This window comes from Orbicella faveolata, unplaced genomic scaffold, assembly GCF_042242905.1.
Source record: "Orbicella faveolata isolate gen_17 unplaced genomic scaffold, um_ofav_v1 contig_1, whole genome shotgun sequence".
Classification (NCBI taxonomy): domain Eukaryota; kingdom Metazoa; phylum Cnidaria; class Anthozoa; order Scleractinia; family Merulinidae; genus Orbicella; species Orbicella faveolata.
Window position 1 is genome coordinate 21,602,646 of NW_028301536.1, and position 23,459 is coordinate 21,626,104.

General features: G+C 38.1%; 2 protein-coding genes across 2 annotated transcripts in view; both read left to right on the forward strand.

Annotated features, from left to right (window-relative positions):
- The window catches only part of LOC110044863 (diacylglycerol kinase zeta-like), a 40,839-nt gene extending 24,450 nt beyond the window's left edge, over positions 1-16,389 (forward strand). The window contains exons 12-41 of the mRNA XM_089295423.1: positions 1,014-1,031; positions 1,293-1,364; positions 2,009-2,091; positions 3,002-3,062; positions 3,342-3,455; positions 4,227-4,297; positions 4,369-4,435; positions 5,102-5,180; positions 5,477-5,532; positions 6,143-6,205; positions 6,441-6,514; positions 6,628-6,673; positions 7,149-7,214; positions 7,318-7,414; positions 7,773-7,846; positions 7,943-7,974; positions 8,092-8,192; positions 8,430-8,524; positions 9,032-9,068; positions 9,836-9,876; positions 9,966-10,039; positions 10,696-10,914; positions 11,269-11,319; positions 11,643-11,677; positions 11,819-11,856; positions 12,519-12,639; positions 12,962-12,998; positions 14,082-14,181; positions 14,612-14,675; positions 15,358-16,389. Of these exons, the coding sequence (XP_089151549.1) occupies positions 1,014-1,031; positions 1,293-1,364; positions 2,009-2,091; positions 3,002-3,062; positions 3,342-3,455; positions 4,227-4,297; positions 4,369-4,435; positions 5,102-5,180; positions 5,477-5,532; positions 6,143-6,205; positions 6,441-6,514; positions 6,628-6,673; positions 7,149-7,214; positions 7,318-7,414; positions 7,773-7,846; positions 7,943-7,974; positions 8,092-8,192; positions 8,430-8,524; positions 9,032-9,068; positions 9,836-9,876; positions 9,966-10,039; positions 10,696-10,914; positions 11,269-11,319; positions 11,643-11,677; positions 11,819-11,856; positions 12,519-12,639; positions 12,962-12,998; positions 14,082-14,181; positions 14,612-14,675; positions 15,358-15,410 (2,139 nt within the window). The 3' untranslated portion in view covers positions 15,411-16,389. The remainder of the gene's footprint in view (positions 1-1,013; positions 1,032-1,292; positions 1,365-2,008; positions 2,092-3,001; positions 3,063-3,341; positions 3,456-4,226; positions 4,298-4,368; positions 4,436-5,101; positions 5,181-5,476; positions 5,533-6,142; positions 6,206-6,440; positions 6,515-6,627; positions 6,674-7,148; positions 7,215-7,317; positions 7,415-7,772; positions 7,847-7,942; positions 7,975-8,091; positions 8,193-8,429; positions 8,525-9,031; positions 9,069-9,835; positions 9,877-9,965; positions 10,040-10,695; positions 10,915-11,268; positions 11,320-11,642; positions 11,678-11,818; positions 11,857-12,518; positions 12,640-12,961; positions 12,999-14,081; positions 14,182-14,611; positions 14,676-15,357) is intronic.
- Positions 16,390-16,522: 133 nt separating this feature from the next.
- Positions 16,523-23,139, forward strand: LOC110067088 (uncharacterized). The gene has a single exon (XM_020774378.2). The coding sequence runs from the start codon at positions 19,656-19,658 to the stop codon at positions 20,976-20,978; it is 1,323 nt and encodes a 440-aa protein (XP_020630037.2). The 5' UTR covers positions 16,523-19,655; the 3' UTR covers positions 20,979-23,139.
- Positions 23,140-23,459: the final 320 nt, after the last annotated feature.

A 23,459-nucleotide genomic window follows, 5' to 3' on the forward strand; every position in this document is an offset into this window, starting at 1 on the left:
ATGCATATAAACTAAATAAAAATAAATTAACATGAATCATCATGTGATTTAGCATGTTTAATGCACAGCCGTTCTCTCTAACTTAAGATTAATTTGCTAATATTTTCATTCAAGATCAACTTGAGCTTGGTAAAAAAAATTCACTTGCTTTTTATTTATTATTGCTAATAAACCCTTAAACAGAGTGACGGAAGTAGTGACAGTGGTGAAGATGATGAAGTGGTCGACATTCAATGGTTTCTTGAGCACGACACTTTTGCTGTTAATGTAAGGTTCCAAGGGAACACAAATTAACATTTTTTAACATTTTTGACATAATAAAATTAACTCAGCTATTGCTTTTGTGATCCATTGTTAATCATTGCATAATTATAATAAATTAAATTGAGCTGTAATGCTGTAAAATAACTATTATTAACATTAAGCATTTTCCTGGCTAACAGTTAAAGTAAAATTAAAATTGTTAAAACGTTCAGGCACTGAAGAATCTTGTCTTCTAAGGCATAATATGCTGGCATTAAAAAGTTTTTGGGTACTAAGTAATTACACTTTGGAAGTAAAAAGGGCACAGCTATGGCATATTATGGTTGTATGTTTGAAATTTCAAAACATTAGAACAGATACCTAGTGAGAGTGTGTTTGTTTTTATTTTTTTCAACCAAAAAAAAAAAATCTACATTAATCCATATCTGACTCAGTTCTTCTCATCTTTGGGTAAGGGTAACTAGACCCACTGCTCTGTCATAGCAACTGAAACCATATTGTGTATTATTCAGGATGCCTTAGAATTAGAATTTAAATTAGCTGGTAATTTTTATTAATCTGACTCTTCTTATTTTATAATTGTTCAATTTAGCTCAGATTTTAGTACATAGGCTTACATGTTGTGCATAAATTATAGGGCCTCTTAAAGTGGTATTATGAACCGTGTTTGATGTAGTTTGTGTTAATTTGTATGAATGGTGAGACAAGGTCAAGACTTAGCTCTGGTCTGTGTTTTTCTTCTTTTTTAGGAGAAGAGACCCTTTGTGGTAAGCACTGATTTATTTTCTTTTATTTCATGTAATGTGCTGCAGGGTGTATTTGTATGAATAAATCATATTATTTGTTCAAACGTTTTACTTTCTAAAATACCCCTTATCACTGTTCATGTGAGTCCACATTAAATTACCACTTGTAAGCACAATTTGTGCCATTTAGTTGTCTCATTAATTTCTTTATGTATCCAACAGTAACTTTGTGCATTTAGTTGTTATACCGTGAGTGTACATTTTTTTTTGTTATATTGTTAGATCAAACCTTCTGGATCAGCTCAACGCAGACCTCTGCTTGTGTTTATTAACCCTAAGAGTGGTGGAAATCAGGTGAATTACTTAATGTTATTAACCTTTTAGAATCAAGAAATGGCATTGATGATAAGACTGCTGAGGCATGAGTTGTAAATGTGTCACAACATGGTCATTGTGTGTGCTGTGAAGCAAATTTGTATAGGTAATCATACGGTTTCAAGTTCAATCTGGAATTAATATGCACAAGTGAGCTTTTTGAAAAACTGACAAGTGCAAACTAATTCCAAATTGAATGAGAAAAACCGTATGATTACTTATTAATAATATAAACATGAAAAAAATTGCGTGGAGGAAGTGCTAGAAGATCTTTCTTGAAGCCATTTTTTTCATTCAAGAAAACTTTTTTCAAAGTTTCCGCACAAAATTGTCATCATCATTTTACATGATATCATTGGCTTAGAAAATTACCTATTGTCTTTCAGCCAATAATTGAGAATTACAATGTGTAATTTGCACTGGTGTTACACTTTTTGCACTGGTGTTACACTTGAAATGCACTGCTCTCGGCCAATCAGAATCGAGTGATTTTTTCATGTATATTATTATGCAAGTTACAGTATGTTCTATTAATAAAAGTTTCCTTGAAGTAGTTCTGTACTGTGATTTTGTGGTTAATATGTTTTGTAACATTTCTTGAATGTATTATTTTCCTATCATAGGGTACAAAAATTATGCACAAATTTCAATGGATGCTGAATCCGAGACAAGTGTTTGATCTGTCAAAAGGAGGTCCCAGATTAGGGTATGCATGCTAATTAATCACACAGTTTTAATCACACAGTGTTGCCAGAACATAACCAAATTCAATCACAGGACAAACCATCTCACTCAAGGCAGAAACTAGTTACTTCAGGTACCTTCAGCATCACCTCACTACTTAAGGCCTCAACACTCTGTTGCCAACTAGCTCGGTTGGCTGCTGCAGTGGACACCTTGCTCCAGCTCCTCCATCCAGCTCTTTCTCTCTCTTCTTCTTTGCTGTTCTCCTCCATGTTGTCCTAGGTCTACCCTGCCTCTGGAACTTGGGCGGATATTTTTGCACTATACATAGATCTCATGTCCCAGTTCCCTATTTTGAGTTGAGTTCTCGGGGTCACTAAAGGTTTGGTCGGCCCCAGGTTTTTACCAAGTTGCATCATACTTTACTCACCTGAGAAAAGTCCCACAATGGCCCCAAGAGATGACTGATTTAGTGTGCTTGAGGTCTCAGTAATCTAATGCTGTTTTATGTAGATGGGTGATTGTCCCATCGCTAAACCTCCAACCTGGAGGACTAGGGGCTGTTCTTTGTCAGGTTTCTACCCCTCGACCAATCTGGCAAGGTTGAACCTACCAGGGACAAAATGTCCCAGCCAGCATAGCTCTTAGGGTCACTGAAACACACAAGCCTCACCACTGCAACAAGTTGACAACCCAAGGTGAGGTCAGCGCAAGCAAATTTTATGCTTGTACCATGTAGACAAAAACTCTAAAACGCATTTTAGTTTGAAGTAAATCTTATTGCAGGTTGTCGTGTAACTGGCTTTTTTATGGAAATCTTCATAAATCGTCAGTCCAGTAATGTGTTTTCATGCTAATTAATTAGTAGATCATTTGGTGAAAGTATGAATGGTTAATGATGTACATGTGCATGCTTTCATTTTATCCCACAGTTTGGAATTATACAGAAAGGTTCCCAATCTTAGGATACTGGCATGTGGAGGAGATGGAACAGTAAGTTACAGATTACAATTGAAAACTACACTTCTGTCTATACCTCTTGCTTAGTATACTGTACATGTAAGTCAGGAGTCTTGTAGGGTCATTATATATATTTAATTAGGTCCATAACAGTCAAAACCAGAGAACTTAGAAATGCTCAGGTTTTCTAGGAGTTCTGCATGTAAGCAAGTTAATTTACTAGTGTGAGCCTATGTTAAGTTTGACTGGTGCTTGTTTCAGTTGTTCACATGTAATTTATTCAATTTTATTAATTTTTTTTTTTTTAATCAGGTTGGCTGGGTCCTGTCTGAACTTGACAAACAAAAAATTACACCCCCACCCCCTGTGGCTGTACTTCCACTTGGAACAGGAAATGACTTGTCAAGAGTTCTCAACTGGGGAGGGGTAGGTGGCTCGGTTTAATGTAGGCTTTCTCAGGTGACAGCTGAGAAATATTTGTGGTTACATTGGAGAGGCTTATGTTGCCTAAGATAATAATGAGCCTCAACTTCCCAATAATTTGCCAATGGCTAGCATCTTATGTTTGAGGTCCTCTGACACTGTAATCTTTTCATGAAGTAATGATAGAAAGTGAATCACAGGAGGCTAAATTTGAGTCCAATTTTTAGCACACTTTATGGTAGACAGCATGATTTTGGACTTGAAATTCAGTTGTCACAGGTTCAAGTCCTGTTCTGGCTTCCAGGTTGTGGTGTTCTTGGCGGTCCCTGCAAGTTCATCTTCTCGGTGTGCTTTTAAATAGCTAACTGGTCTTCCTCCTGTCAATTGGGACAGTTAATAACGTTATGTTCATTTATATTCATTTGTTTGTTTCCATTGGCCGTGAAAATTAAAGCCCCATAATTGGGGGAGTGGTCAATTAAGATGTTTATTTTTTATTTATTTACTTTACCAATAATGTTTGTGATTCAGCTAATGGTATGGCCTCTACAATGGTTAAATTCAATTTGTCATATTTCTACTTGTCATATAGCATGTGGTTAACCTATGACATCTAGAGACATCTTGGAACTTTGTCTCCTCAAATATTCCCACATTTGTAAAGACCAACTCTAGTTATTAAACTCCCCCTAGTTAGTAAACATTGTAGGCATTCTAGAAGCTAGGCATATAAAGGTCTTTATTTATAGTTTGCCTTGTTTAATTTGTTTGTAGGGTTACACTGATGAACCACTGTCCAGAATATTGACACACATTCACGAGGGAAGTGTTGTCCAGCTTGACAGGTTAGCCACAAGTTGATAAATTGAACTGATTTTTGGCCATTCTTTTGATAAATGCTGTTTATCTTTACTAGATGGAATCTAGAAGTGTCTCCAAATGATGCTGAGGAAGTTGACTCTGCTGATGAAGCAGTTGCCAAGGTGATGGAAGATTCATGAATTTAGATTAACGAATTAAGGTTTGAGTGTAATATAAATTGTATGCTTATTATAACCACCCATTTTAGGTAATAATTAATTCATGCTTAAGGAAACATCATTGAGTTTTGAGTACATGAAAGAAGTACAAGAGTAACTTTAACTTCTTGAGTGCTCTCCAAACTTCCCAAGTGCATCACAACTTGATGACGCACAACTAAAAGCATGTAACATTGCCAATTTCTCCGTGAAGCGAGTTAACTTTGCTCATGCCGTGAGCCTGAATCATTAGATTATTATGTACGTGTATGTATACTGAATTTGATAGTGCGGCTTTGCTAGCTATGTATAGAGAAATTATTGTGTACTGGCTGAGTTTCATTGAAAGAGCAACTTTGTGTGAACATACAACAAAATACAACACTTTGATTGATGTGTCAAACTACTAGCTGGCTACAGGTAGCCGTCTAAGTGGGAATGTCTAACCTAGTAACCTAGTTTATTTTGGAAGTGGTACGTGGATAATTCAAACTGAAAATACAAGTCTCAAATCCAGATTTCCAAATAAGAGCAGAATCAAGATTTACCAATAGTTGCTTCTATTCTTCATTTTATTTATTTTTTCTTTGTGGTCAGTTCCATGCAGTAATTAATTGTCTTGGTTTGCAGCTCCCATTAAATGTCATGAACAACTATTTCAGTCTGGGATTTGATGCAGAAGTCTGTTTAGAATTTCATGAATCACGAGGTAGGTATTCCCTTGATGCTGAAACCAAAATATTGAATTACATGGACAAAGTTCTGTTTTCATGTTTTTATGTGCTAAGGAAGTGAAGTGTAGGGCTCACTGCTCTTACTGAACAAAACAGTGATTTCAATGTTATTCCGTTGATTTTGTACCATTCCTGGACACATTAACGTTGTTTTCGTGTCGTCAACCTGTCTGTTATGAGTTGACATGACCATGGATATCTTCCCATATGTACAGGTTCAGTACCTACCATAAGTTATTCTTAATCTTGATATTTTTTTCTTCCATTGTAGAGGCCAATCCAGATAAATTCAACAGTAGAATAAAAAATTTAGTATTTTATGGAAAGGTGAGAGTCTTTTGGTTGTTGCGATCATTTGAACAGTTGGGTACATTTAATGAATGTCGAAGGTTATTTTATGTTAATGTACATGAGTAAATTAATCTTTGACAGGAAATGAAACCACAGCAAGCTAGTTTAGTGGGACCTAAATTAGGACAAATTGGGATACTTTTATGTCTTTTTTTCCCGAAAAGGTCGGGCCCAGGCTGGGTCTTTTAGTAGGTTGGCACTCACGTTCGCCAGCATATTCATCTACGAATTAGTTCAATCATCGATCTAAAGGTTACCATGAACACCAGAACGCCCTTTTTCATACACTAGGGTTTTGCTTGTCTTTTAGTGGCCGCAAAAGTTAAAGGCCAGCTAAATCGTGCGGTAGTCACACTTTTAATGTCACTCAGTGTACATAGACGCTTCATATAGCGACAACTAATGACCTTATAGATAAGAATAAAAACAAACTATTGTTACCTAAGGAAGTTGAAATGCTGTAGTTGTTGTATTGTACGTGATGTAGTGATTTTCTCAAATAACTGAAGTTGGCGGAAACAAAGTTCTGATAAATAGTCAATGCAAGTTACGATTTTATTTGGTCAGTGTCTTTTTTGTTTTGCAGGCCAGCACTGCAACTTTCCTTCAAAGAAAAGCGCGATATTTTTTCACATTTACGACCATAGAGGTATGTGTACTTAATAATTTATGGTAGCAAAACGGTCACTGTTCTCTGAGGAGAAGTTATGTTGCGTTAGGAAGAATCATATTCTACGTGGTTTTAGTTTCATCCTAGTGCCACCGTCCCAAACAAACAAGAATATTCTACTTGTAAAGAAAGTTGTTTTCACTCCAGAAAATAAACAAAGAAATAAATAAAGAGACAGACAGCAATCTTTTGCTTTTTATTTGTTTTCTTGCAGTGCGATGGAGTTGACATGACTGAAAAACTTCTAGAAACGAAACCTTTGTGCCTTTTATTTGTGAATATTCCTTCGTAAGTTCTATAACTTGTTGTGTAACTGAATTAAGAATCAGAAAATTCACCGTTCTGTCGTGTATTTTTCTTCCTGCTTACCTTTCTTCCTTCGCCGTTTGTTTGTCTTGTAGGTATAGCGCTGGGACATCGCCGTGGGGTCATCCCGGTAAAGATAGTGTGAGTATTGTTTGTGACTAGACGACAGGAATGCACTGGAGAAACTCTTTGAATCTGAATATTGAAACTTAATCGGTAAACCGCAGTTAAAGAAATTCGATTAGCTTAAGTTCCCAGTGCGTAAGTAAACACACTTCTTTTTGCTGTGTGCTTATTTTCAGCCGCACTCGAAACTGAGTTAAACGATGTAAAGACATTTTTAAGAGATTCAAGCCTGCAAATTCTTCCATATACTGAATACGGTTGCACAGTTGTGTACAGTGCGTCTAATTGTTAGGTGCTCACTGGGAATTGTAACCGATTGACAAATACTGTGTTCATATGACGCTATATGAGACCTTGTAGTTTCACGCTATCAGTAATTTTTTGACTTGAATCTTAGTCGTCTCTATCATTGAGCACGCCGGCGGTGCTAGAGAGACGCACAGGGCTCTTTCAGCTGTTGATTTTGAGTTATTTGGAATTGTCCTCACAGGATTTTCAGCCGCAAAGACTTGACGATGGTTATATGGAGGTGATTGGCCTCACGTCAGCCACGTTGGTGAGTAAAAACGTTAATCAGGGCTGTAGAGAGGATTTGAAACTCTTAGTTATCTGCGATTGGAGTGGACAGTTTTCTTAGTTGTTGTACTGATGTATTCTAGGCTACGACACGTGTCGGAGGACATGGTGAAAGGATAGCACAGTGCAAAGAAGCTGTTCTTGTAACAAGCAAGTCTCTTCCAATGCAAGTGGATGGAGGTGCGTACCTGAAAAACTTTCTTGTCATCGTGTTTTGCTTTGTTGTGTCTTGTCTTTACTCAAGATACTTACTATCTTTTTCAAGATATCAATCCTATTCCTCCTACCTTTCGCTTTTTTTCCAAGCATCTACTTGTAGCTAGAATTCTCTCTTTGCTGCAATGGCCGTTTCTCCAGTGTACGTACATTTTTGTAAAAAAGGTTTGTCCGACTTTTTAAAGTTTCTACAAGCTCGCGCATGCGTAACTAATGATAGAACTCCTTTATGAACTGCAGCCTTTGTGTGAGGTATTTGAAAGTGCTTATTGATGTTAAGATACCTAAGCGCAAAGTAAAAATGTTTTTATTATTGTTATAGAACCCTGCAGATTGTTCCCATCTAGAATACGAATTAGTCGAAGAAACCAGGCCAACATGTTGCAAAAAGTCAAGGTTAGTGGGCTACATATTCCACTGTACTTTGGCCTTCTGGATTTCAATCCTTCTAGCAGTGCCATCTTCACAATGATTGTTTTTTTTCCTCAACAGAGAAGAACAGAACGGTCAAACTCAAGTGCAGGGTAAGAGTGCCGTGTTATCGTCAGTAGTAACTGAGCATCTTTTATTTGAATGGAGTCAGAGAATTTTGTTATCACATTGATTACTGCTAACTTATTTTTGCCCTCGACTCTCGGTAGGCCTATTCCATGTCCTGAACCAGTCAAGTTACAGATCTACAGTGTTGGATTCAAGGAATATGAGAAACACTGTTACGACTTGTCACAGCTTAGAGAAACTTGTGAGTAGTAACACCTTGTACCCAGCCGCTTGCCAGAATTCAAGTTAGGATCGACTTCAAAGCGGCATAAATTGACCAAGTCCTAGAAGAGAAACAGAAACTAACTGTGACATGTCATGTGTTTAGGAATAATTTATTGTAACTGATTTAATGCCTGTCTTCGCTCGCGATAACTTCTCGCCCTAAATACAATTATTCAGCAGGGATTCAGGGCATGTGGTTATTCTATTTTTACAGCTACCCTCGTGGCAACAACAGCGATTGAACCCGACTGTGACCTGGAACAGATGAGGGCTTGGATTGAGCGGTTTAAAGAAGACGAGGAGGAAGAGGTACCAGCAACTTAAAGATACTGCAACCAGCCACCCTTTTTATGCTCCCTTGAAATTAGACTTGGTACCTTGATATGCCCTGAAACTTGCCTAGCAACATGCTGCGATGCCTAATGAATTCTCTGCGTAGTAATTCTGTTCAATGTTTCTTTTTACTCTGTTTGCTCAAGTTAGTGAAGTAGAATCTAATCTCTTTGGCTTCTATCGTCCCCAACTAAAAAGCCCTCGTTAATTCCTGGCCAGACAAATGTGTCCTACGCATATTTTGGCCGACCCTGTGTTTTAGCGGTTGTCAGACTTTTCAGTAAAACAAATGAAAGCTGAAGTTAACTCTGATTAGATATAGCCTGTGTAGCAAGCGTAAAACGGGGGGGGGGGGGGGGGAGCGAGAGTGGGGATAGAAAGTGTGGGTCCCTACTCCTTCCGAGTTTACGCTTGCAACGCAGGCTAATTAGATATCGTATCAAGTACACCAGAACTGATGCCATTTTGTTTCTATTCCTGTAGAAAGCGCCGCTGTCAGATGATTGGTGTTTCTTGGACAGTAAGCGTTTTTATTTCCTTCCTGATTTGTATCATTTGTCATAAAGTTCAACAGCGATAGAAGCTTTTCAGCTTAATTGTCATGACTGCATTTCATAGCATGACTGAATTACTTTGTCTGTTCATGGCTTACACATTCGGGCGATTCCGAGTTGATCACTACCGTTTCACCTCTGTTCCCACCACCACTCATTTGAAACAGCTGATACAAGATAGAAACTGCAAGGTCATCATAATTTTGTACTATAGCATCACACATACTCCTGTGGAGTGAATTTAATGACGGACCATTATTTTTTTTATTTTTATTGAGGGGGTGGTTGGGCAATTACGTGAGGCATGAAATTTTTTTTCTTACCTTTAGGTTGTGCATGATTTTTTTAACAGGCCATAGTTTTGCAAGATTTTTTTTTTAAGTCAAACAGGGAGCCTGTATAATAGAAAGTACATACTCGATTTTTTTTCAATTTTTAGCCGTTTTTGCTGCGCAGGAAATTTTTTTTTCGGAAATGCCCAACACAATTCCTCCCCCCCCCCCCCCCCCCCACAAAAAATGATGGTCCGTCCCTTATTTGACATTATCTTATCGTTCGAATACATGTCTGTCGCACTCAGCCACCCAGTATCAGCATCAGTATTATGATTTATCAGAAGCATATCACCTAGGTGATATGCTTCTGATCGGAGTTAGTCGCTCCTAGGTGATATGCTTCTGGATTTATAGAATTGTTCAAGTGTTGAATGTTTTTTCGTCTTTCCCTCTTTCAGCGACTTATCCTGACAGGGTGTATCGGGTTGACGTAGCACAGGTAATAAATGTTTCACTCATACGGTCGGCTTCACCTTTGTTTACCGAATTACTGTAAACTGGAAACTAATTGATGGCACATTCTTGCAGGAAAAAATATACAATGTGGTGGACATTCTAGAGGATGGAATATTCATTGTCGACCTAAAGGATGACTCATTAAAGTAAGAAAATTTTGCTATAAAGAAGACACGATACCTTTGCGATTTATAGTGTACACAATATCCTTCAAGCCGAAGGGCACCTGAAAAAAATATTAGTTCAGTGAGGCAGATGATGTCAAACCAAAAAAGAACAGTAGCACCTAACAGTTTAAGTAATTCCGCCCTCAATAGGGCCTTACATATTCTGTATTTTATATTCCCCCTTTCTAAACAAATTTTCCTTATGTTTCTGAGGGAAACGATTCCTTGAATATCGCTGAATTGTCCTTGAAAAGTCCTGAGAAGATAGGTCACTCCTCTGTATGGGCCATATACGCTAACCTTTTTGAAAGAAAGTTACGTTTAAATCAAGATTTTGTTGTAGTTACGTTGCTGAACAATGACTACTAGGTAATAAGCAATTAGGAGTTCTGGAAGTAGAATCCTCAGCAGCCATTGGTTTGGATCGTCACGCAACACTTTGAGACGTTGCTTTGCGTGACGTCTTAGGCAACGTCTGCGAATTGAGGAGAAAGTTGGGAATTGAGATGCAACTTGAAAGCGGGAAATCAAGTAGAGCCAACGTCTAAGCCTAGTGTTACCAAGTATGCTGGTTTAATAAAAATAAACTTGATTTAGCCATTTTTCAGTGTGATAATTTGGTGTAATCTTTGTAGGAAACAAACGAATAACAAGAGCTCTACAGCTACGTCATCGACTCGACTTAAAAGACCGCTGTCCGTTCCTGTAGATCCTATAACCAGGCCCTCGAATCTTGGCAGTCGGTCACCAGTCACTTTGCCACCACCCAGGATGTACAACAATTCACTTGGATCCAGTCCATCCGAGAGCGTGGAGGATATTGTGGAAAGCACTATCATGACGCCGTTTTCCGCGTAAGTGAAGTGAACTACAAGTACGGTGCATTATGTGACTTATTTTAAATATTTTCCGGCCGCTTTAGCTGGGAGAAAAGAAGTTTATTTTCTTTAGGAGAGAGAATTAATTCATGTGTAGTCTGACGCTCAGCCGTTGGCAAGTGGGTGCTAGATTTCCAGGTGTGGTGCGGATAAAAGTTTATCGAGTCAAGCAACTTTTAGCTACCCCTTGACACACTTTGTAATTCTCTCCATTCTCCGCCGACTGACGAATTTAGTGACATGCGTGTCCTTGTCACAGCACCACTTTCACTCAACGTTGTTAGATCGTTAAAGACGCTAAAGCTCAATTTTATTTTCTGTCGTTAATAGTAAAGAGTTCAAGTTGCCATCCCCAGATGGAGATGAAGCGGACGCCATTTGGTGAGTAAAACAAGCGTACATGCATGCGACAGAGGGCCCTCTAACTATTTGTTGGTCATTGATCTTTTAGCTTGGCCATGAATTGTTTTTAATAGAACCTTGTACCATGACTTGCTGAGGATCTGATAGAGAGAGAGGCCTGCTCTCTTCTCGCTGTATATCGCATTGTGTCCTTCTTGAATGATATGTAGTTGAACTTTTTTCTTGATTGTGTATATTAATAGAAATATTAATAAATAATGGCCACATCTGTTAAGATAATCGCTGGCTTGATTGATTCGCGTAGAGGAAGACATTTACAAGAATCTTATTGATCATTACAGGGTGAAGAACGAAATCATGAAGCGCAATGAACACAGTGAGTATAGCTCGTTATTTATATCCTTGTTTTAATTTTTTTTTTCCAATTTTTGATTTTAATTGTAGCTTCTTTATGAAGAGTACCACCTCTTATAATTGATTCTGACCTAACTGAATACACTTCCTTGTTTCTTTAAAGGCATGATCGAGGCTTCCAAAAGTGGAGAATTGGACAAAGTAAGAAGTAACCCAATTATTCCAGTGTATATACTATTGTGAGGTTTCCACTGATTTCGAGAAAAATTTGTTAGGATGCAACTTGCCTTGATACTGCGTGATATAACCCAGTTAGCTAACTTTTTGATCGTGTGTTTTCGAGCGTTTATTGATTGACCGTTGAGAGTAACTTTGTATTTGTTATGGTTTTGTAAATTTGTTCAAGACTTTTAACCAGTTGGAGAAACAAAGCAGCTACTCACGGTTTATGCATCTTGAAAAGTTTAGCCTAAATTTTTCAAGTTTATCTTTCGTAATCCGTATTAATCTTCTCCACCCATACCCATCCTCGTTCCTTTATGGTTAACTATTATCTTTTCGGTGATTTTCTATCTTAGCAAACTACTATTTTCAGGTTTCCTTCAATCTAAAGGTAATTTTTGTACGTGGCCTAAATAACTCAAAATAGCGTGACTGAGTTCCTTTAAACTAACTAAGAACAAAACCAACCCCGGTCGTGACTTTTTGTACATCCGTTTACACGCGCTGGCCGCTGGTTGCGTGCTTTTACCTCATGGTCTGATTGGTTCTCTGCGCTATTTGCGTTTTTTTTTTTTCGGTTTGGTCGAATGTCAATGCTTTGGTTTAGCTCTTACAGCGTCTTCTACCTTGGTGTTGTTTAGGTAATCGCGTTACACCGTGGCGGCGCAAGTCTGTCAGCTGGTGATCACCGTGGCTGGAGACCGCTACATTACGCCGCGCGGCACGGTCATAAGGAAGTGGTCAGATACATTATCTCCAATGGTATGGCTCAATAGTGATGAACAGTTACCTTGTATGATATCATTCAATACACAGTCAAGTAAACAGGTCATGACAGTTCAGAGAATAATTACCAAAGTGGAAATGTCATTGATGTTCCAGTTGTCTTAGTGGCTGTGTTAAAAATATGTATAACGATCAGTGAGACGATTTGTACAAGACGCGCTCCAAAAGCGCTCTTAAACAGTAGAACGTAATTCACTCGTTTTGTTTGCATCGTTCAAGCGTTCGTGATACCTCCCAGCGGTTTATGTCCAACCGTAGTTCATGCCAGTTTGTGATTTCAACCGTGTGTTTTCCACAGTTCCACGATGTGTTTTGGATCTTGTCGAGGAAGAAAAGTAAGTAAAAATATGTTGATGTGTTATTTCTCAGTTTAGATGTGAAGTTTATATGAAATAATTCATATATGAACTGCGGTTGTAGATGAAAGTGAAGAATGATCATCGCAGTTAATTTTCCAATTTAAGCAATTGGAAAGAAGAAGCCTGAAAAAATCAGGGCTTCAACGGGATTCGAACCCGTGACCTCCGCGATACCGGTGCGATGCTCTACCGACTGAGCTATGAAGCCACACATTGGGAGCGAGGTCAATTAGTTGAGTTCATATCTTCCCGTGAGGAGTGAAATGATGTGAAGTTTATATGAAATAATTCATATATGAACTGCGGTTGTAGATGAAAGTGAAGAATGATCATTGCAGTTAATTTTCCAATTTAAGCAATTGGAAAGAAGAAGCCTGAAAAAATCAGGGCTTCAACGGGATTCAAACCCGTGACCTCCGCGATACCGGTGCGATGCTCTACCAACTGAGCTATGAAGCCCTGATTTTTTCAGGCTTCTTCTTTCCAATTGCTTAAATTGGGAAATTAACTGCGATGATCATTCTTCACTTTCATCTACAACCGCAGTTCATATATGAATTATTTCATATAAACTTCACATCATTTCACTCCTCACGGGAAGATATGAACTCAACTAATTGACCTCGCTCCCAATGTGTGGCTTCATAGCTCAGTCGGTAGAGCATCGCACCGGTATCGCGGAGGTCACGGGTTCGAATCCCATTGAAGCCCTGATTTTTCAGGCGCGTTTTTTACGAAATTACTTTTGGTCGGATACCGGTAAGACACCTCTCTTGTCTTACCGAATCCGACCAAAAGTAATTTCGTAAAAAATCGCGTCAGACGGTCCAGGAAGGCGAAAAAACACCACACATGAGTCGATTAACGTTTCACTTAACTTTATTGGGATATCCAGACCAAGATGTAATTTAGATATGCAATTTTCAGAACTTTATTCATAACCCTCATAGATTTTGTTCGTTTCATATAAACAATGATTAACCACGAACACATAGGGTGGTCCGCCTGTGGTTTTATATTCTTCGTTGCTCATTCTTGTTTTGTTTGTTGCTCTTTCAGAGGTCAAACCGCTCTTCATAAAGCCGCCCTTTACGAACGACGCACAATATGCTCGCTTTTAGTTCAGGCCGGCGCTTCACTCACGAGAACAGACTACGATGTGAGTTGCCGATTTAAACTAACTCCCTGCACAACTCACAGTGAGACTAATCAGTATCTTATATCTCATCAGTTTTTAGGGATATTTTGACTCGTTAATTTAATGCGATGTGGAAATTGTCTCCCTCAGAATGATACCTTTTTATGTTACTACAAAAACACTGAAGCTGCAGTAAGGAATGAAAATAATGCTAGGATGATTAAGGCTGGATGGATAAAGGCAAATAACAAATATACTGGATGTGAAAAATTTGGGCTGAGTCTTTCAAGATGTATAGACCAGGTTTTCAGTTAAAATTTTTTATCCTTCAGTTTGAATTTGACCAATATCAAACTCCGACAAGCGAAATTATCGTCTTAAAAAACTCTTAATCTCAACAACCGAACCCCGAAGGACTGATTAAGAGACGATTTGATTTCTTCCCCATCAGGGCAATACCCCAAGAATTCAAGCTTTGAAAGCACAAGACAAGGAACTTGCCAAATATCTTGAAAGTAAGTACGCTACCTCTGTGTTTTAGTTAGACCGCGACATTTTATATCCAAAAAGAGACTGCGTCAACAACCTAAGAGTAGAAGGTGACAAGAGAGGGCAAAGACTGGGACATGTTATGTGACCCGTGGCCACAGTTGGCACCGTTTGGTAGCTAGTCAGACTCCATTTCCAGGGTTCCAGCTAAGTTTTAAAGGCAAAGTGTCCAAAGGGAATTCCAGCCTCGCCAAATTATCAGGCCCAGAATGTTCGATAACGCTATCCACCGATAGATCCCTGTCCAGTGGATAGCGCGCTTTGTGTTATTAACGCTTATCCACTGGATGGTGATTTATCCAGTGGATAGCATTATGCACCTTTCAAACAACCCGGGCCAATAGTTTTCTAGCAAATCCTCGGGTCGTGTAGCGGAACTTGTTAGGTTTTTTTTGTCTTAAGACACCCACTATTTTGAGCATTGCATTTTCCTTGGGAAAACATTTTAGGAAAATACGTTTTTCGGCACATGCAACTTCCTACTCCGTTAGAGCTCGCCACTCGTTCACTTGATCGTTTGATGCACATCCTGGTACCAGTTAAAAAAGCATAGTCTGGCCCCAAATTCTTCGTCACTTTAACTGGTTTTATCTTGCCTTATTTCTGAAATAACAGTGCAACGATTCACTTTCATTTCTTTCCTTACAGCGCAAGAGCACCTTCAAATCATAGCAGCAGAGGATTACGAAACTGCAGTGTAAAAAGAGAAATTCAGCGGTTCACAGTGTTATTTTAGATGTCGTCATATAACAAGGAACGAATGTAACGTGTATAAAAGATAATCTAGATAGCAATAGTAGCTCGTTATTTTTAAAATAATAGCTTATTAGAAAATTTCAAACGATGTGGTATACATCAATTTGTAGATGATAATCATAGAAATTTAAATACTCTTTAAGATAATTTAAAATGAATTGGCACGAATATGTGCTAAAGAGATCTAATTAATTTACTCCTGTTATAAGTAATAATGGGCTGAATTCAAACCGCATTTGATGGCCATTGGAGGCAACTATGTCTTCGTTTTTAATTGATATCATTTCATTTTTGCTCTTACTCCCCCCCCCCCCCCTATTTTTTCGTTGCGGTGTTGCAGCGTTTCCAAGGCAATTATTTTCTATTTTGTTGAAAGAATTAGATTTCTTTCCTAATGATATTATTTTTCAGGCGAAGAACAAGGGGCAGTTTCCATGCAAACAAAACAATCCGGTTTTAATTTCCGGACATTTCCAGCTGTGAATGGAATAGCTTTTCCAAAATGCCCAAAGAGAGGACAACCTCGCGAGCTATACACAAATTTTCGAAAATTTCTATTGTTTTTTTTTTTTTTTTAGAATTTCCTTTCCATTGGAATTTTGTAATTTTGAGCGAATTGGTTCGCATTTCGGAAATTGAACAATGGAATTTTTCGTCGAATGGAAAGTGCTCAAGAAAAACTGATCTGTTGGCATGTTGTAATGATGAAGCATAACCTGTTCAAAGCCCTTCTTTCATGAGTATAGAGGAAATCGATATTTATAAACTGTACAAGGAAGGAAAAAAAAAGGAAAATGAAAAGCAAAAATATCAGTTGATGCTTGTTATGAAAATCAAGTTGGCAAACGTGTGAATGCGAGTGTCGCTGTGTTTGTTCTTATGTTTTGTATTTTGTTTCGAATAAAAGCTCAATCTTGGAGGCTATATCACTAGTCACTAGTGTTTGATTTTCTGCCTGTTAGGTCACAACAATCTCATGTGTAGGTGCTATTGGGATATGAATCGTTATGAGAGTGCGTGAAGGCCTGTATCCGTTGCGCTCTAAAAGTGGCAGAAGATGCTAGCACTGCTCCTATTTTTGTTGAATAGTGCCAATTATCATTCGATGCAGTATTTTCCTCGTTTTCATTGGCCGAGAACCCACCACGTGACCTGCAAATAACTGCCTATAATAGTAATACGGTGTAAATGCGTTTTGTTGCAAATAACATTCTGTTCATGCGTAATCAGTGTAACCACGCTCTTGTGGGGAAATCGCTTTGCTGAGCTGTCAGAGAGTGATTTAAATATGAAAACAAACTTGATGATCGAACGATGATACAATTATTATATCTCAAAATATCGTGATTTGTCAGTGTCTCTCAGATCAATTATTTGCCTCGGCCTTCGGCTTCGGCAAATAATTGATATCGCCACTGACAAATCACGATATTTGGCTCAACATCGTCCAATAATTGTTAACAGTTCATAAATTATGCTCTTAGATTCCAAAATCATGTTCACAAAATCACAGCGTTTCTGTGTATATACCAGCGAAAAGATAAGAAGTAATTAATTACAAAGTTTAGCTCGTTTTTGGGATGTATTTTAAAAAGTCTTATTGGTTAGTTTTTATTGGTAAAAAAAAAAACAACAAACAAATAGGACTCATCATTATTCTAATTTCGTGTTATGACCGTATAGCAAAGGCACTAAAGAAGCAGTAATGAGATTTTTATCTTTAGAACTTCAAAAACTGCGAATGCACTTCATTAAATATGCTGGAGCAGTGCTTTTTTAACCAATGAAGCTGCTAGCTCGGATTATGCCAAAAATGGGCACAATTGGGCAAGCGGTATTAAGTGTTTGACACTCGTAGAGCATCAGTGAAATGCTAGGTGTGAATCAAACAACACGGGACAATTTGTGCAACTGATGAGTGTTGCTCACATTTAGTCTTGGTGACTTACCTGATTTTGTTGTCCAAGGAAGTAAAATGAACATTTAACCTTGCTCCCACCTCATGCTCACTCTCGGCCAGTTCAATTCCTTCTCGACCCTTCTAGCCGCGGTCAGACCCTTCTTGATCCGGAGCCTGTACCCAGGGCTAGTGAATGTTCGCCAATGTTGTTCCATAGCACTTCTTCACACCATTGACTTGCGGCAATCTGCATTAGAAAGAAAGAAAAATGAAAAGAACGCCTGTTCACAGGTTTTCTTGGGGGAGGAGAGAAGTGAACTTTTGATTAAGAAATGACTAGTGTCTATGGGCTGGGCTGTGCTTAGCGCTGTGGAAGTCTGCAAAGTGGGAACCTGGCTGGTCTGGAATGCGGCAAAATGATGGGCAGTTGAAGGCCTCCTTAAAATACGATTAGAGAGGGTTGGTGGTGGTGGTCAGGTCTCAATGATCAAATGATAAGGTCTACAAGAATTTTTAGGGGTTATTCGGATAGCCTTAAATGCTTTGAATATGCAACGATAAGGGAGGCACAGGAAAGAGAGCCTGTGATCGAGGTTCAGCTGTCTGGTACTCAGCCTCTTCGCGGCCTTCGTCATAAACTTGGAGTTCAATGTAATCAGATCTGACCATCGACCAGATAATTAAGTTGTTTAGTTTTCTTCCCCTTGGTTCCGCGATTACATTTACTGTGCATATGTGAAGCTTACTCTTTCACTCGTTCGTAAAACGAAGTGTAATGCTAAAAATCTTTTGAAACGAACACAGTACGAGGTACTTTCGTAAGCTCAGTTGGTATGAAATTGAATTTGTTTATTTGTCTGATATCTTGCGCTGTGCAAGCCCATTATAATGGACCCCCTTGTAATGAAGATCCTTTTATGGTAAAACTTCTCAGCTTAGCCAAAGTTAAATTGAAATGTATGGAACAATTAAATGAGCACCAAACTGAAATCAATTGAACTCAATCGAACTCCAATCGTGTTGTGTTTTGCGATTCACTCAAGTTCGACAATCGAACGCAGTCGAACTCCTATTTAATGGTGAATTCGATTACTACACTAATCGTACCTATAACGATATTCTCGATCTTGATTTGTTCTCTGCACGCCTGTTTGTCACATAATCGGCACGCAATCACCTGAGTGTCCAATTACAGGTATCCAGTTTCAACAAGTTTTAATAATTTATGGATTCCTGTAACTGGATGCCTTCACCATTCATACGTCAATTATGTGCCCTGTAATGGCTTCCTTGATATTTCCTACAGTTGTGGAAAGCACGACTCACTTTTTTGCTCAAAAGAAGTTCTAAAAAGACTTTTTTGATCCAAAATTTTGTTATTGGTACAATTAATTAGTAATTGGACCTCATGTCAATTCAGGGAGTAATCATATCTATAACAAAATTATTGATCGTGATTGGTTCTCCGTGCACCTATTTGTCACGATATCAGCGCGTGATCATGTGGGTGTCCAATAATACAGGTATCCAATTTGAACTTTATGTAATTGAATACCTGTAATTGGATGCCCTCATGATTTGCATGTCAATTATGCACACTTTAACGGTTTCCTTCACCATGTTTCCTACAGTTCTCAAAACATATGAAAAGCAATACAGATGTTTTCACTCAAAAGAAGTTCTCAGAAGACATTTTTAATTCTGAAATTCCGTTTTCGCTCAAAGGAATTTCTCAAAAGACATTTTTAATTCCATAATTTCAAATCTGCCTCGTGCTTTGTGCATGCCCGATTTTGAAATTAATTGCCCGATTACTCCCTGAATTGTACTCCACTCGGTCCAATTACTATTACTTAATCTTTTTGTCATTCATTTTCATTGGTTATCTTTTATATGTAGCATTGTTGTGCAAAGGAAAAGATACATAAGTTAACATGTACACCCCACATGTATGCATATATGTCTTCCCTCCCCAGTCATAATACTTCATTTGATTGGATACAAAACAGCATTTTTTTTTTTATCTCACCAGTTTTTAAGTTGCTTATCTTATATTTACATACCACTCATCACTCATCCTCTTCGCTCCTTCATGAGTGGAGCATAAGACCACAAATGTTTACATACCAGTACATATAAATCTAGAGATAAAGAGCATACAAAAATCATCTTCAACAACATGTCTAAAGTTGAAATGAAGGAGAAAAGTTTGACGAATGGATTGTCTTCAAAGGCATAGGTCTGTAATGCTACTGGAAATAGGAATTCATCAAATGCTTCAGCAAGATCCATGAACAGAAACACAGCTCAGAATGATGGCCAGGATACGGAACATTCCTCACATCCTTCAAATGCTGGACAAAGTAATAAATCAGGTCTTGACAGTCACACTAATACTTCAGCAGAAAGGCTGTTCAAGTGTACTTATTGTGAAAAGTTCTATAAAGATCCAGAATACTTAAAAGTTCATGAAAGAATCCACACAGGAGAGAAGCCTTATAAATGCGGTGGGTGTGGAAAATGTTTTGCAAAGTCAAGTAACCTGGTGACTCACAAGAAAATCCATAGCAGTGATCGACCTCACAAATGTGATCAGTGTGAGAAGAGTTTTAAGCGCTCCCAGGAGCTGAAACATCACAAAATGAGGCTGCACAGTGAAGGAGAAAGACCGTATAAATGCTGTCACTGTGATATATCCTTCATCATTTCTTCTGAACTTAAAACTGATGTGAGGATCCATAGTGGGGAGAAGCCCTTTAAGTGCACATATTGTCCAAAGTCTTTTCGAACTGCTGAGTATCGTAGGTCCCATGAAAGAGGCCACAGTGGTGACAAACCATTTAAATGCCCCCACTGTACCAAGACATTCAAAACTTTTTTTGAACGAAAGGTTCATAGCAGAACCCACACTGGTGACAAACCTTACAAGTGCTCACAATGTGATAAGTCATTTGCCCAAGGACAGCAGTTGAAGTCCCATGAACGATTCAAGTACAGTGGAAACAAGCCATTCAAGTGCTCACAATGTGACAAGTCTTTCAAATCATCATGTTATTTTCAGATACATTCCAGAATACACACTGGAGAGAAGCCTTACAAATGTGAACTTTGTGAAAAACACTTAAAATCATTGTGGGAGCAGAAATCACATGCACGAATGATTCACAGCAATTTAAAACCGTTCAAGTGTACATTATGTGACCAGAAATTTAAGGCATCAAACGTTTTGAAAATACACATGCGGAGAAAACACACTAAAGAAAAACCATTTAAATGTACTCTATGTGATCGTTCATTTGCAGCAACATCCGATCTCAAAGTTCACCAAAGGGTACATAAGGAAGACCCATTTAAATGTACTCATTGTGAAAAGACTTTCAGACAAGAACGTCTTCTGAAAGCTCATGAAAAAGTATACAACAATGACACATTCCCATGCACTGTGTGTGGAAAAAAGTTTAAGAAAGCTTGGTACACAAAAGAACACATGAAGATACATACAAGTGAAAGGCCATTCCAATGTTGGCTATGTGGAAAAGAATTTAGTCCACAAAAGTATCTGGCCAATCACACAAACAAATGTGTCAAGGGTTTGTTGGAGGGAGCAGACTGAACATTCTTGGCAAAACTAACCCAAGGCAGAAAATATCAAGTTCTGGTATTCTAATTCAAAGACACTTTGCATAAATGACACCAGTATTTGAGTAGCAATACTTAGACATTCCAGGCCTCACATTTATGTGAACAATCCTTTGTCTGGAAACATTAACATGAGGCTTGGGACATATAGAGCATAATTTGTTATTCAAATTTTGGGCTCCATTTATGCAACTGTCTGCAGGGCTCAACATTCAGGGAAAAACCTTGGGGCCAGCTGGTCCCTAAGTTTGCAGATTTAGTCACCAGCAAAAGTATTTTGTTTAAAAGCTTGAAAAGTTAGTCGCCATTGAAAAAAATTGGTTGCATTGGCGACCCCAGGTCTATCAGCTCAACTTTTCTCTCTTGAGATAATTCTTGTGTATAATTAATTCCAGGGATAATAATTGCCTTTGAAATGTTTTTTAGAGACTTGGAACCTTTTGTTACAGTAAGGACACTCAAACTGCAAACACTTGATATTCTTTTGTTCCTTTTTTTATTGACTATAGAATGCAGGCTCTTCCTTTTAACAAGAGTATTTAGTGTTTTTACACTTTTAAAATGCTAACATTATACATTATGTGATGAGCCTTTATTCTATGGTCAAAAAAATGGCAAGTGTTCATGGTTCCAGTATCCCTACTGTTATATCTGCAGAAGAAAGAACCTTTATAATTAATTATTTGGTTTGCTGATGAGTTTCCAAGTCAAATCACTATATTTGGAACCTCTTTCAAGCAACCCCCTCTCGTAAGTGACCGTGACCACTTTTAGAGCTAAAAGTGACCACTGGACAGATTATAGAGCAGAAATTGGATAGTAAGGTGTTGTAGTATTTTCCCATTCCTGGGTAGTAAAAGAGATGGAAATTTCTTAATAGGAAGTACGAGATTTTTTTCTCGAAATTGACTTTTCGAGTGAATGAAACATCTAAAACGTGAAGTCTCTGCAGTAACCATATGCTAATGAGGCAAAATGTTGACCCAATATGGTGTAAGCTCTGGTAAATGATCTCCACCTAGGCTTGACATTTTAGATGGTCGCTTAAGGGAGGTTTGACTGTATTGGGATATAACCCACAGCTACTGTGTTGTTCATAAGATAATAGAACTGGTACATACTGATATGGATGCAGCAGAATTGTCTTTGTCAAAAGAGATTTTCTATAAATTTCAAGCCTTTTGCAGCTGGGGGTCAAATGGCTACTGGGCTTTTCATTCAATAATTTTTATTATGGGTTTTAAATGACTTAGTCTCCTGTGCAGACACTCTTTTGACCAGCTGAAAGATGATCTGCACAGGTAACCGGCATGTAAGCTCTCATACTCCAACTACTGCACAGGAGGCAATTAATAAGTATCAAAACTAAACTTAGCTTAATAGGCAAGTGTGAGAACTAGTATTTAAAGAGTGAATTTTTTAACAGTAGCTCTTTGAATCATCGGGACCCCCTGTTGATTTGCTACAATTTATATGAGCGGAAGGCAAACCTATTGATTTATGTACGTACTCAATAATGATAAAAACCAGAAATTAGTGATCATAAAAAGGCAACTAACAAAGTTTGTAATTGTCTTTGATTGAACTGAATGTTACATGAGGATAGCACTAGTTATATATAGTGGAAAGTTGAATTTAAGCATTTACACAATTTAATGATCATCAATGCATGTGCCTGTTGCCAATAATTATTCTGTTAGAGATTGACAATCACAGTCACGTTATAAACAGGGAATGCACAGGAAGGGTCTTATGTGGCAGGTTAATGCCATAGATTTAAAATAACTGAAACCTGGTAAAATGCTTGTCACTCTCTTTGTGTGATTTCCTTTAAAGTCTCATTAAAAAGGGTCTCTCTCTTGGGAAGGGCTCGACCAGCAGGAATTTGTACAAGCAGCTATTGGATCCAAAAATTATGCTGTCTTGCGAAGCTAAGATAAAAGTTTTGGCATAACTTTCTATACCTTTCATGTTTGTCCATGCTCATTCTTCCTTGGAGTTGCCATGCTTCCACGCTCTCCTCTGGTCAAAGAGAGAGTTCCTCGATGATAACAAAAGTAATATCATCGCCAGCAAGTGGTTGAGAAGGGTGTAAAAAAAATTGAGTAACCATAAATTTTATGTGAATACAAAAACTGCTATAAAACCACCTTAATTAATTTGAGTTTTGGTATCATGTACACCCTAGTATTAGCCTCCTACTCTTTGCTCTTCCCTCTTTGCTGACAAAACAGCAAAGGCGTAAATATTGTGCAATTTTTTTATCACAAATATACCAATCTGGATGCAATTTTTTTCCTACTAGATCTTGTACTCCAAAAGAATCAACTAGCAAAGTTAGTAGTGATGTCACCTATCATGTTATAATTATCAATAGCATGCTCCTGTCAATAGTTAATAATGTGCCAACCAGAGAGTTATTGGCTGCTGAAACAAAGAGTTCCTCTGGAAATTT